The sequence below is a fragment of the Takifugu rubripes genome, chromosome 3 (assembly GCF_901000725.2).
Source record: "Takifugu rubripes chromosome 3, fTakRub1.2, whole genome shotgun sequence".
In the NCBI taxonomy this organism is placed as follows: domain Eukaryota; kingdom Metazoa; phylum Chordata; class Actinopteri; order Tetraodontiformes; family Tetraodontidae; genus Takifugu; species Takifugu rubripes.
Window position 1 is genome coordinate 1453006 of NC_042287.1, and position 15702 is coordinate 1468707.

The following is a 15702-nucleotide window of genomic DNA, read 5'->3' on the forward strand; positions in this document are numbered from 1 at the left end:
CCTCCACGCTTTGCACTTTATAATATTATTTTGTTTTTATCTTCAGTTGGAAATGCTGTACAGAGGTCAGGTAATTCACAGTTTCCTGAAATATGAAGCCAAAACACTGAAATGTGCAGGTGTTTGGTAAATAAAGGCAGCTAGGATTGTGTTTCCTTCATTTTCCCCCTTAATGGCTCACGTTTGTGCGGGATGGTCGCGTCCTGTGCTGTCGAGGCTGCAGCACACCGACCCATCCACACCGACCCGGCGGCCGTGGTCTCACCTGCTCCAGGTGGAAATAAATGAGCCGTGACTTGCCAGAACAGACTCAAATCAGTTGTATTTAATCAGACAGGCAGAGCAGCCATGGACCCTCAGAGACAGAGAACTCTCTCTACGTCTGGAGAATCCCTGTATGTCGTGCTTGAGTTGACAAGAACGCCACCACAGAGGACATCAAAAATGCCTACAGGTACCTCCGACCCCTCTACAAGTCCCTACAGCCCAGCCTCTGAATTGACCCCCCACAGTGGTCTGGGGGTGTCTGTGCTGAAAGTGTGTGAACCCCTAGATGTTTTGTGGTGTTTTTTAACTTTCCTCATCGCCAGTTTTTGTTTGGAATCTCAGGAAACTGGCGCTGAAGTTCCACCCCGACAAGAACCCCGACAACCTAGAAGCTGCAGAAAAAGTTCAAGGAGATTAACACGCTCACGCCATCCTGAGCGACGCCACCAAGAAGAACATCTACGACAAGTATGGCTCGCTGGGCCTGTTTGTGGCCGAGCAGTTCGGAGAAGAGAACGTCAACACCTACTTTGTTCTATCCAGCTGGTGGGCCAAGGTAGGAAAAATGACCACCTGGGGGCGACAGAGCGCTTTCTGTCTGAAGAAACTTCAACGTTTCACCCATTTTTCACTCTAGAGGACTAAAATTGCTAAAATAACCTAAATAAATCATCTATAAATGAGTTTCTTAAATGTGTCATTTAGTAATTAGAGTAACAGTTAATGTAAGACTGGATTTCATCAATAATAACAATGATAATAATAATAATGGTATTTTAATGATTTCTGACACATTTAATCGCACATTTATGGATGTATTCCCTTTTTTAATGAACACATTTAATTAACGATGCATTTGTTTTATTAATCAAAGCTCGGCTAGAATGCAGCGCCACGTCTTTATTCCTGTTCTGACTCGCTCCTCCACAATTTAAGTTCAGTCATAATATCTGAGTCACGTATATGAAACAAAGACGCCTCACAAAATGTGACTGATGAAAAGGTTTTTTCCCCTCTGAAATGGTGCTGCTGCTACTAACTACTGTGGGAGATGACGGAAGAGCCTCCCAACGGTCCTCAACCCCATGAGACACCAGGGTGTTGCCAGGGTGACCACACTGGCCTGGTTTGTCATGCGTGTGCAGCATCAGCCTCTCCCTCCCTGGGAAAGCTGTTCCATGGTCCTTGAGGGGACTTGGATTTCGGAGGAACGATGCGGTTTTGGCCCTGGTCGTGCTCTGGGAGAGGTGCTCTGAGAGTATGGGGTTGGGGGCCCTCTGCTCAGGACTGTACGGTCCCTGTGCAACTGTAGCTTTGAGACATTGCTTCAGCTTGTCAGCAGTAAGTCGGACGTGTTCCCAAAGAAGGAACAGAGTCAAAAGGTGAGAGTGTGAGGAACTGGTCCCACCCTCACTGACGGCCTTACTGCAGTCGGCCACTAGATGGCATCAAGATGCTTTAGCAGCTCTTGTGTTGCACATTACTTTGAAATAATCCTGCTTTGACACTTGATCTGTGTCCCACTGAGGACGCTAATGTCCACCTGCTGCTGATAGTTGTATTAAAACCACTGTCTCTTGTTGTCGACAGGCGTTGTTCGTCTTCTGTTGCCTGGCAACTGGCTGTTACTTCTGCTGTTGCTTGTGTTGCTGCTGTAACTGCTGCTGTGGTAAATGTAAACCTCGGCCCCCCATGGACCAGGAGCCTGAGTTCTATGTGTCCCCCGAGGATCTCGAGGCCCAGATGAACGTCGAAGAACGAGGTGAGGTTGATTTTGTCAGTTTACCGGTCACCCTTTTTTTGAGGCTTAAATCCCTGTTGTTTAACACGTGTGTGGTGTGTGTGGTGTGTGTGTGTGTGTGTGTGGTGTGTGTGTGTGTGTGTGTGTGTGTGTGTGTGTGTGTGTGTGTGTCCACAGATGAGCCCATCGTGATGCAGCCTTCCTCGGCAACAGAGACCACCCAGCTTACTTCTGATGCCCACCAAAGCTACAGAACTGACTCTTACTGAACACGTGTGCTTACACACACACACTCACTCACACACACACACACACACAGACACAGTCACTTCCTGTCAGTTCATCTGTGTTCTGTTGACTCAACAGAACACACACACCAGCAGCGGTTTGTGAAGAGCAGCAAAGAGAGGTTGAATCAATCCTGAATGACTCCAGTTCAGCATTTGTAGTTGTTTTTATACTTTAGGGAAGCAAATTTAAATATCGATCATTTGCTAATCCGAAGCCATAGCGTGTCGGTTGGTTGTTATTTGTTTTGTGATCGGTGAGCGTGTTAGACGAGGGTCTTCGCACCAGGAGACCATCTGTGTGTGTAAGTAAAAGGGTTTTAAATCATCACTTTTGTTGTCTACATTAAAGATAGGAAATTGAACTACTGCATTAATTTACATCAGATAATCTTCAGCGTGTCACAGGAATGTTACCTCTCAACTCAGGTAATCAATAATCTGCTGATCTACTGAGATGGAACCCCAGTATCAGATCCCCAGGAAGGATTCTGGCAGCACAGCAGCTGATTGTTTCATTCTGTCCGGATTCATTGAACCATCACAAAACCATGACGTGCTTAAGTCAGAACGTTTCTTCTTCACTTTCATCATCTTTGTCTCAACCAAACTGTGAACTGGAAACCAAAATCCATCCAGCTCTCCGGGATTGAATCCCCCATCCTCAAAGGTGTTTCCGAGACACTCTCGGACTAAATCCTGTTTGGTTTTATGAAGATTTTACCCCAGTTCTAAACCAGCGAGTCAGGCTAGAAAAAGACTGAATCAGGATTTCTTCCCATTGTATCTTCTCTACAAAAGAATAAGAAATAGAAATCTAAGCAGAAAAACCTCTCTCCCCGATCACCAGCGATGACAATAAAGTGACCGAGGAACCCTGGGGACGCCCCCCTCGTGCACTAATACAGAGTGGTTCTTGTTAACGCATAACCTAGTCCAATAGTCCAAAACAATTTTATTATCATTCACAAATAGCATTTTGGAAGAAAACTAAGTTTTCTGGTGGGAGTTTTGTTTTTTGGCCCCCAGTAACTCAGCAATCTGTCATTGGTTTTATCTGAAAACCCCTTTGGGGGCAGATAACAATGTCCCTGTCCCCGCGGATTTGACCCAAACTCGTTTTCTTTGATGTTTAGTCTTTCAGGTCCACCAGTCTAACAGCACAAGAACTGGGGTGAACAGTCCCGCTAATCATGTGAAGCACTCTTCTATTTCTATTTTTTTTTTTTCTGTTTTTAATACTCGATTAACTAGCGGTTTTGTCAGATGTTTGGAGTTAGTTGCTTCTGTACAAGTAAATGGCAGCGTACTGAGCTAGTTTTTGTTTTAGCCTGTCCTGCTCATCCACGGCTTCTGTTTCTGTCATCAGGCAGATCTCACAATCAATAAAGTATCTGTTGCCAGATAAATGTTTGTTTTTGCAATATTTCAATTTTAAAATGGCGCAACTGTGTTGAATCTCCATGGAATTTCAAGTAAACCATCAATGAGAAGAAGAGGAGTTCCGTTCCTGAAGAATATTTTGTCAAAGTAAGTTGTTAGACCTTAAATCCCTGAGCAACAACGTTATTTGTTCAGTAGTTTTCATCACACTTGAAAGGGGGACATGATCTTGCAATGCATTGTGGGCCGTGGTCACCATGTGAGCAGGCGACAGAGTCTCAGTCAGGTAAAATCGGTCAAAGGAATCCAAAGTTGCTTGGCTAATGCTAGCAGCCTACTAAATTCTACATGTGAAACAACATAACGGATGTAACGACATTTTTTTGCCGATAGTTCATGACTCGGCAGGTTTGCACTATGTTTAACTTGTTTTTACTTTCTGCTGCGTTAATGCGAGAATATACAAGAAGAAAAAACAAAGAGCTCTAAAGTAAAGGAAAAGCCCCTCCTGTATGAAGCTTAATAAAGAAAGTTTTGGGTTTTTCTCGTCTTCTCAAGCACTTCAACCCTTTCGGAGTCGCAGGGAGGGGCACATTTGGGTGAAGGCAGGTCCACCCCTGGAGGGAACCAGTTCATTACAGGGCCCTGGACATTTATGAGCTTAGTGCCTTGCTCATGGGTACCTCGGCAGTGCTCTGAAGGTAATCTGGTTCCCCTGCTACCAGAACAGCTTCCATGTTTTATCTGCTGTTGCGCTCAAACCAGGAACCCTCCGCTCCTCAGCCCAGCCCCGCTCTAAAGGTGGTTGAGACAAATGAGCTCCAGGGGCGTAGACCAGACTGAGACCAGCCTGAGACCAGCCTGATGATCTGCCTGAGACCAGCCTGAGATCTGCCTGAGACCAGCCTGAAGGAAGAACAGAAACACACAAAACAAACAAATCCTAACAAAAAAAGGTCTAAAACCCATTAGAAGCAGCCACTTTTACGTTCGTACAGGTGAGTCTAAAACAGCTCCCTTGAAGCCTTCGGCAGCCATCAGCACGTGTAAGTGACTCCAAAGGTCACTTTAGGGTGGATGGGGGAGCATACACTCCGCAGGAAAGCCCCTACCCAGAACCTTCTCACTGTGACGCACCATCGTGGATCTCTGCACCATCGTGCTGCACCAAAGTTACGCAATGTGAACCGTTGCCACAAGTAACATCAAGACGTTACTTAAAACTGCAGCAAATAAACACATTTAAATCTATTTTTAGTCAGTAAACAATTAACATTCTTATATTTGTTTATTCATGTTTGTTATTTTGAGATGAACAAGTATTTAAATGGTTTCTAATTGCAGAACATGTAGAATATACAAACATTTATGAATCATTTCATGTGTCCTCTTTTATTTGTTCTGTTCAGTGAAAGAACTCTACAAGTCGAGCCAACTTGGACAAACTGGTCGTGAAACTCTTTAACGTCACTGTGAAGCTTTAAATTTCACGGCTGCACGGAAAAATGGAAGCATCAAATCTAAAAATGAACAATCGAACTTGCGTGTGAATGAAGCAGATTCTGACTCTGCGGTTCTTTAATAGGACTCTCTGAAACCAAAGAACCAGCAGCTGAAGCTTAATCTGGTCACATACCAACACTGCCACATATGGTGTGTGTGTGTGTGTGTGTGTGTGTGTGTGTGTGGGGGGGGGGGGGGTTGTGTAACCTGACCAGACCACCGCTTGCTCCAGTCTGGACTCTTTGGTTGACAGTCAGAAAGAGAAGTGTCTCAAACGTGTCATGATTGGAATATTGAGGCAGAGCTGATGCTGGAGGGGCCCCTGGCAGCAGGTCCGGAACGTTTTCCCAATGAGCCGGGAAACGGACAACCCAACCGCGATGGACTCGCGTGAAATATTCTGACCTTTTCTCATAACGACGTCAGTGTTGGATTCCTGGAATAGACACATCTTCCTGCTGAAGTCCAGAAAGGTAAGTTAAGCAGTGTGTTCATCAGCTGATGCACAGTTTAAGACCACAGATGAGATAAGCCACCTGAAAACCCCTCTAAAATCAAATTAAAGCCTCAAAAAGAAAGGTCTCAGTAATGACTAGTTTAATGAGATTTCTTACATCCAAACTTCCTTAAGGCAAACAGATATAAATGTTTCCAGGAGGCCGATGGGAACGTTTCTCTCAGTGGTGAAGATGGTTCTATGAAGGAGAACCACTGGCTGGAACTCATGTCCCTTTTTGAAAACTATCCTTGCAGTCCATCCCCAAATGTTCCCACATGGATTTAGATCAGGGAAACACAAATAGAAACACAAAACACTGATGTAATGAAGTCTCTTTCAGACAGATATTAAGCTGTAATCAATCTTGGGCCCTGGGTCAAGACCATGCAGATGAGGGTCCTGGGTCAAGACCACGTAGGTAAGGGCCCTGGGTCAAGACCAGGCAGGTGAGGGTCCTGGGTCAAAACCACGCACATTGGGGCCCTGGGATGTGAACACAGATGAGGGCTCCGGACTTTTTATGGACATAATTTCTAGGAGCAACCTGCTGGGGGAGTTGGGCCAGGTTCAATGGACCTAGATTTTATCCTTTTGATCATCTGGCCTTGATGCCATCCCGGGGAAGGTATTTTGGGCATGTCCATCCAGGAGGAGACCTCAGGCCAGATCAGGACTTCGGAGAAGAAGAAAAAGTACAGCATAAGTAAAATAAGCAGGGCACTAAAATATTCAGTATATTGTACTGAGCTGTTCAGGGCTGGACGGGGCACTTCAGTCATAGCTGCCCCCAACACACAGATGTGTGTGAACTGGAGAAGATTTATTTTAGTATTTTAGTAAGACTATAGGAAATGCTGGAGGCCCTTGTGCTCTCTGAGCTGCTGGATGGGCTCAAAGCCTAAAGGGCTTCTCAGATGATATGCTGTTGTTGCCAGGGAGGGGGAGGAATGTTCATCTACCAGGGCTTCGGTCAGAGGGGCTTGGACTAAGGCACGGTCTGGGGGCCTTAGTACTGTCCTGGGTCAGGGGAGGTACATTCATTTCTATTTCTTCCACCGAAGACAAACATGGGAAAACTGTTGGAATCGTGGAGCGCATTTGATCGGTCTGCAAATACTTCCCATTTCCTCTACGGATTTGGATTTTCTGTAAAGCATGTTGGAGTTGCCCTCGTTAAAATGGAGAGCTTTTATCACAGTCTTCTGATGTGCTGTAATGTTGTGCTGTCCCGGAGCAACGTTAAAGTATTAAACTTTCTCGGTAAATTTGTTGGAGCACAGATTCAGCATACCCTGCTGCACTCTGGGCTTCTCTGAAAGGGATCCGGCTGTACGGGTGTTCATTAGGGATACCGATCCCTAATGAACGCCCGTACAGCTCCCAAGCAAGACTGACAGATGGCTTAATGATACAGCGATCCTTCCTCAGGAATAGGCCCGAGTGAGAGGCCCTGGAAATGCTGTTGACTCCAGACCTTCATGGCAGCTCAGACCTTTATACACAAATGTAATTTTTTTTAAAGTAATTTATCAAGTAAAAAAAATATGGTGACTCTTTCACGTCGCTGTGGAGCAGTTTTGGCCCACTCCTCTTCACAGAACGGTGCTGACTCAGCCAATTTTGCAGGTTGACCACCAACTGACTTGTACTTTCAAATGTTCCCTGGAGACCCAAAGCCTTAGAAAGGACTCTGCGTCCCTTTCAGACTGACCAGCTTCAGTCTGTTCCTAAAGGTCTCTGGATGGTGGCAGGGTGTGTTTCTTCTCCCGATCTTTGGTCTGCTGGTTCCTTCATTCAGCAGGTCAGTAATCAGGGCCGGGTGTGGCCGGTGAGAGTCGAGAACAGTTAACTCTTGATTTAACAGGTGGGGACACTCTGTCATGCAGCCTCACATGGCTTTGGATAGTTTCCCCTTAATAAAGATCTGTTTTTTATTTATTCTGGTTACCTTTGGTTGGTGTGTGATGATCAGAAACCTTTATGGGCGACAATCAAATACACAAAGAAAGAAATGCAAATGGTAACCAGGGTATATTTAAGAAAAAAGGTTCAATTCAAACTCTTTAATTTTCTTTGTCAGGATAACAGGACAGAAAATTCCATACGGGATTTGAAGGAGGAACCATGAGACACAAGATATAAAAATAAAGTAACTGTGAATGTGGTTAAAGCCACTTGAGGAAGACCTAACCACTGACAACACACCTCCAGCTACCTCGCTGGCACAAAAATCCTTTTTTAAACAGAGTTTTTGTTGTCTGACTTTCAGCCGAACTGCAACCAGGACAGACGGAAGTGTGGATCAACAGCCATGTCGGAGCCAGCGGAGCCGACCAGCCTGCAGGATGGAGGCAGCAGGGGCAGCGCAGAGGGAGGCCCAGCAGTCACAATGCTGCACAAACATCTCATCTGTCCCATCTGTCATGAGGTCTTCAACAAACCTGTGGTCATTCTGCCATGTCAGCATAATCTTTGCAGGAAATGTGCCAACCAGCTCTACCAGGTGTGTGTGTGTGTTTGGGGTGTGTGTGTGTGTGGGGGGGGGTTGATGCTACACACCGAGCATTATAGTTTCCTCTGGACAAGCCATCTCAATCCAGCTGAATACCCAGCATGCACCTGTGTTGGACAACAGCGATCTCCACCTGTTAGATACTGTCAGGTCGACCTGAAATGTGACCAACGTGTTATAACATCGCTGCCCTCGACTACACCAGGTGAAGGTTGAGGTCATATCACTAAAACATTTAGGTCCGATTTAGGATCTAGGTTTGAAAGGTCAAGAGGAAGGTCAAGAGGACGCCGTTTAGTCACTTGACTTTCACCCAGTCCAACCAGTAACAATTTATTATCTCAAAACTCAGCAGTTTTTTGTGAAAATAGAAGCCATTTTAAATTGATTTATTAATCTTCACAAGGAAACAACCTTTTGGATTCAATATCTGGACCTAAAGTTTAATACCAATGAAGAGCGACATAGAAATGAGCTCCGCTCAGAATCACAACACACTTTCTTGAATGTGTTTGTTCCTGGGTCACCTGCCGGCTCGTTGATTTCCTGGTCCAGTATCTGGCTGTCCGAGTTGGATACGAAGAGCAGCAATCTCAGTTGGACTAATGGGTTTCCATCTTCTCCAGTTGGCCAGTTGCCTGATTGAGATTGAGGCCATAATTCCTTTTGAAAGTGTCACCTAAAGTTACGGGAGCTGCAGACAGATGTTGCCTGCTGCCAACAGGATTACTGGGCTTTCCGATTCGGTTCACTCAGCCTTCCGGTCTACTGTATCTTAAAGGGTCCGTGTGGAACACCTCTGTCTTTTGTCATACCTGACAGTTTCAGCTGTGTCCTGCTGCCTTCGAGTGTCTCGTGGTGTTGGTGTGATGGAAGGGGTTGGGGGGGGGTCATCTGGTCCAACTTGTGCAGAACTGTTTCCCAGATGTGAGAAACTTGGTCACATCACATGACACCTCCGTGGAGGGCAACAGGAGATAGGCGTACTATGTATAATAGGTAGACATCTGACACCTCACACACTCTCTCACACACACTCTCTCTCTCTCACTCACACTCACACACACACACACGGAACATCCCGAGTCGGCCTGCTACCAACAATTTCTGAAAATTTAATTAAAATCCGTTCCGAACTTATTTTATTCACAAAGAGAAATGTAAAAGCTGGATGTCACATGACCTCCTTGGCGGGCGTAATGATGGATAGATGGTTATAGTAGCTTTGGCTGCTGTCGCCACAGCAAGATGGGATTCATAAAACAGGAGGCGCCTGTGTTTTTCGTGTTTGGAGACGTTACTGTGAAATGTGTGTACAGCATGCCGCATTTTAGCATTTTCACAGTAACCTTTGATGTGTTTGTATCAGCCTTCTTTGTTCCAGGCTCGCACAACCATGACAGTCAACAGTGGACACTTCCGCTGTCCGTCCTGCAGACAGGAAGTGGTGCTGGACCGCCATGGGGTCTATGGTCTGCAGAGAAACCTGCTTGTGGAGAGCATCATTGACATCTACAACCAAGAAATTAGCAATAACATCAGGTGAGGAGAAACAGGAAGTGAGTGAAGAAGGCTGACATGAAGATGTAGGCCTGCCCTTCCGTACAATAAAGAAGCGGTCTCATTTGAATAAATGTCATTGCTGTGATTATTGTGATTGTGTCAGCAGCCTGAGCACATCTGTAACATCTGGTCTTCTTTGATTAGAAGAGTTTTCATCTGAACGCAACCTGCTATAGAAATTCCCAAAGTTGATGCTAATATTTGCTGTAGAAGTACTGATATGAGAAGGCCTTTCTTTGCTGGGTCCATGAACACTCTCCTTCATAACAAAAGTATTTACAAATTTTGGCTGCCAAATTCTTCATGTCAAGAGGCAAAACTGAGGTTGTGACATGTCTCCACATTTGGAAAGGTTTTCTGTCTCCTTGTCCTCAGGTGTGAGGATTGTCTGATCATCCTCTTAAACCCATCAAGTTTGGTTTAAAAAAACTGACTGGTCACTGTCATTGTGGCACAAGGATTAGCATGGTTAGCACTATTGCCTTACAGCAGGGTGGTTCCAGTTCGCTGCCCCCCTGGGGCCCATGTGTGAAGGGCCCCTGTATTAGCCCGGTGAACCGGTAGCCTAATTCTATAAGATGTTATATTGTTTTATTTATAGTTTCAGCAGCTTAATGTTTGGGTTCTTTCTTGCTTGCTTTCAGCTGCGTCCCCTCGCCCGTGTCTCCCGATCAGCCGCTCAGATGTTCCATCCACAAGACTGAGAGGGTGAACATCTACTGCCTCACCTGTGGCCTTCTCACCTGTTCCCTTTGTAAAGTGTTTGGAGCTCACCAGTCCTGCCAGGTAGCGCCGCTGTCACACATCTGCCAACAGAAAAAGGTCAGTTCTTCCCCTCCTAGACGGCGTATTTACAGATGAAATCGTGACATCTTGCTCATTTAAAGATGCTTCTGTGTGCTAGGATGAGCTACATGATCATGTCGCGTCTCTGACTGAGCTCAACCACAAAATCCAGTCGGTGATCAAGCAGCTGGAGGATACCTGCGCCAGCGTCACGGTGTGTCAGATACATTCAGAATTTTTATTTAAAAAAAAAAAAAAAATCACATTCATTAATCACTGTAAAGAATTTGAGTTAAAGATGTTAAATTTGATAATACATCCAAAACTCAAAATCAATTCCAGTCTAAAATCCATAGTTTAGATCATATTAACATTTTCTGATCCAATATATACTTCCATATTTAGACTTAGAAGCACTGGACTTGACAAAGGTCAATCTAGGACAATGAGCTGCATATGATGGCCCCACACCGAGGATCTAGTTTAAAGATAGAAGCAGAAGTCATTCACTGTTTGCAGAGTCAAAGGGAATCCAGGATGTCTGTCTGCAGGCACAAATCCCAGCTAACAGCCACAGCAACCCTCTGAACATTTGCTGTAGCACGTCAGTGCTGCCCTAGTTGGCATAGAAGCACCAATCACAACATGGAAAACATGTAGTTTGTGGACATGGACAACATGTAGTCTCCTTCAGCAGCTGTCATTGTCTCCAGAGCAGTGTGCTAAACTCTGAAGCCCTTTGAGCTTAGCCACATGATAGTTATTGTCAAGTTTTCTGTTTTTGTTTTTTTGGAGGTGAGGGTTTTTCTTTTTCCTTTCAGGTTTACTGGCCCTTATTTTCCTAACTTGAAAAGGAATTGCAAGATTGATGGTTGAATAGGATTTCACTCAGAGGCAGCAGTCTGGGTTTCCGTTTTCTCTTTTATTATAATTTTTCCATCAGGGTAACTTCTTAGTTTACAGACAGACAGCCCAAGATCACAATAGCAGGCAGCCCAGTGGCCACTAGGTGGAAAACCTTGAAATATAAAAGAAATGTAAACATATAGAATTGTTCGACAATGAAGAAATGAATACGTTTAAGAAACTCAGACATATTACACATAAAACCCAATAGCCATAAATATAAATGTGCAAACTCGCAATAATGTAACTAAGCAAATAGGCTACACCATAATTTCATAAAGACAATCAGGTTTAACAGCAGAAAATGTGAATGTTTCTGAATGTGCAAACAGCAATATCCCTCAAAGCTCAAAATCCTATCATTGTTTAACTGTGTTTCAGTCGCTATAGACTGCAACAATGTATCCGTTTGGGCCTGCGCCTCTCACTGAACGCCAACATCCTAATTGTAACCAGCGCTACTTTGTGAAAGTGAACGTTCTAATTCAACAATCAGCGCAGTCACAATGCAGTGCTACGTCTTCTTCCGACACGCTGAAGTGTAAGGCTTAAAACAAATTAAAATGGTGCTTACCAACTGTCCCTCCAGATCTTGGTTTCGTTGCTTTCTAGCTTGGGAGTGAGGACAATTGGAAATACCTTGCAGGTGTGGAAAGCACGCCTCTGCGTGGTGACGTCACAAACCTTTACCCTATCCTACTTGCAATTACACTTACCCACCACCAGGAACCACTAGAGTGCCGAGCAAATAACAAGGGGTTTGGCTTTACAGTTATTTTGTTTCATAGTTTCCCTCCCCTCGCCCTATCTCACCCTCTCCTTTAGCTAAATGTCCAACAGCAGGAGAGACAGGCTCTACCATAGTTCTGAAAATATTTTTTCCTGCCACTTGGTTTTGGGGGGGGTTTGAAGGTCTGGGTGTCCATATAATGGTGTCAATGGTTGTTTGTCAAATTAGCTTAGCCCCACAATGAGCGAGTGACAGTGAACCCTGCCCCTCTCCTGAAGTCTGAAAAAGATTATTATTGTTATAAAAAGAGGTTGGATATCAGCCTTTTGGAGTGTATTTGGTTTATTTGTCTGAGCATATTGTACATCTTCTGTGTTGAATATTTTGTACAGGAAAGTAGTGACCTTCAAAAACAGAGAGTGTGTGACAAGTTTCAACAGGTGTTTTCAATCCTGGAGGAAAGACAACAGGTACGTGTTTCTGTGGGTGGGTTTGTCCATCGGGTGAGTGTTCTTCACACTGCGGTTGCAATATGGGTCAATCTACAATCATTGTTCAACATACACAAAGGCCCTCGCCTTTATACACATGTACATTAACTGTTATTGAATCACAGGTGATGACGCAACAACTCAAGAGTGAGCAGGAAGAAAAGACAAGCCGCATCCAGGCATTGATGTGTTGCTATGAAAACCATGTTGAGGCAAACAGGAAGTTGTTGGAGCAGGCCTCTCACAGCGTTAAGGAAGAGGACCTGGTCACCTTCATCCAGGTGTGTAGATGCTGAGTGATTTCTGAAGATCTTGCTAGCAATGTAGCCCCAGTGTGGCTTAGAGTTTATCGTAGAGTTAAAAGTCAATTCACCTGCTCGTGGTTAAAATCCTGTGTTAATAATCAGATGTGTAGAAGACTTGTGGCCTTTGTCATGACTCTGCGTGATTGGCTGAGCGTACGTCAGTGCTCATCTTGGTTTTTTTGCTGTTTGTTCACTGCTGAAACAAAATTCTTTCCTTTTGTTTCCTCTTGTCCTGCCTGCAGAGTTCAAGAGAGCTCATTGCAAAGTGAGTAGCATCACATGAAGACTTCCTCTTTTAGCATAAGACTTGTGTATTGTGCATTTCTTCGATGGTGTCTGCTCAGAGTCACAGAAGCAAGCCACCGTTTGCCCCCTGAAAGCCTGGAACCAGCTGCTGAGCGTTTGACTGAGTATAGATACAACTTCAGCAGACAGGAACGAGCCCTGAGGAGCATCAGCTTCCACAAAGGTGACATCAGCATTTTGCTTGAATGGAGAAAATCCATAACTACATATGGGTGCAAGTCAAGCAAGTCAGCTACTGATAATGGAGGATGTGAAGATTTTCTTCTCAACTGGACTTATGAAACTGATATCCATGTAGATGTCGACATCTTTCTTGTGGTAATGTGTCAGGTTAAGAAAACTGGTTACTGCTCCCTCTGAAATGACAGAACAAGTTCCCCAAGAACAACAGCAAACATTCTCAGAAGAACCCTGCATCCACAACATCCTGCCCAAACACCACCAGGACTCTGCTCTAGAGCCAACCCCAGAAGTGATTTTCCCAAATACCCAGGACCTGGACTCTGCTGGAGAAGCAGCTGCAGTAATCTCCCCCCCAGAAGGACCACCTACATTAGACCAAGAGGCAGTACCTCTGGATATACCTGTGGAAACTCCAAGAAAGGTTCTGGCCTTCTCTGAAGGTGAACCAGATCAACACAAACATGAGGAGATGCTGGGAAATCCATCTTCTGATCCAGTTAAAGAAGGAAACGCATGTGAACATCAGGAAGGGATGACCACACAACAGGTAGAGCGTTATTATCGTTATAATTGCAAAACACCATAATTAGCCCATTACAAAAGCTCTTTTCTTGGATTTCAATTCATTTTTCTTGACCACTTTATCCGTTTTCGGGTCACAGGAAGAGTGTGATGAGTTGAGTTGATGGGATGAGTTGCGAGCTCATGCAGGGCCCCCATGTGACCATTTGGGGTTTCGGTACCTTGCTCGAGGGTGCATGTAGATCAGTATTTATAATAAATACGGTAATTGGAAAGATGGAAATCTGCAGCTTGAGTTGGAAGCAAGAACCTTTGATAGATATATTGTGCCACAGTGCCGATGCCTATGGGACACGCAAAAAAGTTGACAGTTGCAATAAAAAGTGGGTGCAGCCTTTGAAAATAACTGTATTTCTGCATAAAATGGTCCAAATCAAATTTATGTAGAGGCCAACATCACAAACATTGTTTGCCACAGTTTTGACACCCTCTGTCCCTCGAACTGGGTCAGAAAAAACCTTGGTAAACTGCAAAAACCTTAAGCTAAATGGGAAGAGGAGCTTACCACACCACTTGCTAGCCACCTCCAGTGCTGCCCTGGGATCCCTCCCCAGAACGTTTTACGGTTGTTCTCCTCCAACATCGCGTTGACCAGGATGATCCACCCATTAATGACCACCAACGACCACTAATGACGCCATTCAGTTGAGCAGCACATTAAATGAAGAACTGAGGAAGCTCCTTGGATAAGAGGTGAAAAAGTCCAGCTGAACAAAAAGTCCAACCGAATTCCCTCAAGCCCCTGCCCCTGCCCCTGCCCCTGCCCCTGCCCCTGACTCTGACCCAAACCCTAACCCTAACCCTAACCCTAATCCTAACCAAAATCACCGCTGCCCTCTGATTGGTTGGAATACCGGTTTCCCAACAGTTTATGGATGTTTCTCTGAGCCCATGTGGGAAGTGGCGACTTCCACTGTCCTCTTGTCAGAAGTAACGAGCAGTTTGTGAGGAAGGATCTCCTGTAAGCGAGCGTAACGTCTCATCTCGTAGCGAGACAATACAGACAGAGCATCAAGTTCATCACCTTGGCAACTGAACGGTGTACTGTTGCGTGATGCGTCTTGATCTTTTTCCAGGTTATCACTCTGATCTTCTACCTCTTCACCTTACTTCTGGTCCTGAAAAGAGTTTGGTTTTACATCAGCTGCTTCATTTGCACATAAAAGAAACAAAAGACTTTTGTGTGCTTACTCAGGTACACACACACACACACACACACACACACACACACACACACACCTTAAGGTATCACATATAAGATGAAAATAATTAAATGAGAGATTAAATGTGTAACCAGCTCCACATATACAGACTAGATTTATGGTTCCTACATATAAACAAACTGAAACATGTCGCACAAAGATTTTAAATGAACCATTTACACATTAAGGTCTCCTGTCATCCTTATTCACCTTTTTTATTCCATAATAAGGGTGGTAGTTGTGAAAACGTTTCACATAAACAGTACATGCAAAATGCAGGTTCTAAATAATGATTTTATTTATCAAGTATGAAAATGAGCCAAACCAAAGATTTGCTGCCTACTGAAACAACTGGCCTGTTCTTGTATAATGTTTCATTTTTTCCGCTTTGTTGCAGATGGATATCAGGACTATTCCACACCGGAGAACTTGGAAGGAAGAGTTTCAAACCGTCAG

The 15702-nt window shown here is 44.6% G+C and overlaps 1 protein-coding gene and 1 pseudogene across 3 annotated transcripts; both read left to right on the top strand.

Moving 5' to 3' along the window:
- Positions 1-444: 444 nt before the first annotated feature.
- On the top strand, positions 445-2861 carry LOC115249082 (dnaJ homolog subfamily C member 5-like; annotated as a pseudogene).
- Positions 2862-5407: 2546 nt separating this feature from the next.
- LOC101061382 (tripartite motif-containing protein 54-like) lies at positions 5408-15668 on the top strand. 3 transcript variants are annotated; one of them, XM_029834420.1, is made up of 13 exons: positions 5408-5654; positions 7386-7481; positions 7950-8183; positions 9562-9734; positions 10400-10577; positions 10660-10755; positions 12570-12647; positions 12794-12949; positions 13216-13238; positions 13318-13442; positions 13648-14009; positions 15121-15239; positions 15644-15668. In XM_029834420.1, the coding sequence occupies exons 2-12, from the start codon at positions 7422-7424 to the stop codon at positions 15205-15207; spliced, it is 1572 nt and encodes a 523-aa protein (XP_029690280.1). In that variant the 5' UTR covers positions 5408-5654; positions 7386-7421; the 3' UTR covers positions 15208-15239; positions 15644-15668. The 3 variants fall into 3 exon arrangements, with proteins under 3 accessions (XP_029690280.1, XP_029690279.1, XP_011617054.2); XM_029834419.1 differs by having other exon boundaries at positions 7414-7481; XM_011618752.2 differs by lacking the exon at positions 7386-7481 and having other exon boundaries at positions 5410-5654.
- Positions 15669-15702: the final 34 nt, after the last annotated feature.

Coding starts and splice junctions, on each gene's coding strand:
- LOC101061382 (XM_029834420.1), top strand. CDS start 7,422: ATGGTGGCAGGGTGTGTTTCTTCTCCCGATCTTTGGTCTGCTGGTTCC. Junction 8,184..9,561: donor GTGCCAACCAGCTCTACCAG/GTGTGTGTGTGT, acceptor TGTTTGTATCAG/CCTTCTTTGTTCCAGGCTCG. Junction 9,735..10,399: donor GAAATTAGCAATAACATCAG/GTGAGGAGAAAC, acceptor GCTTGCTTTCAG/CTGCGTCCCCTCGCCCGTGT.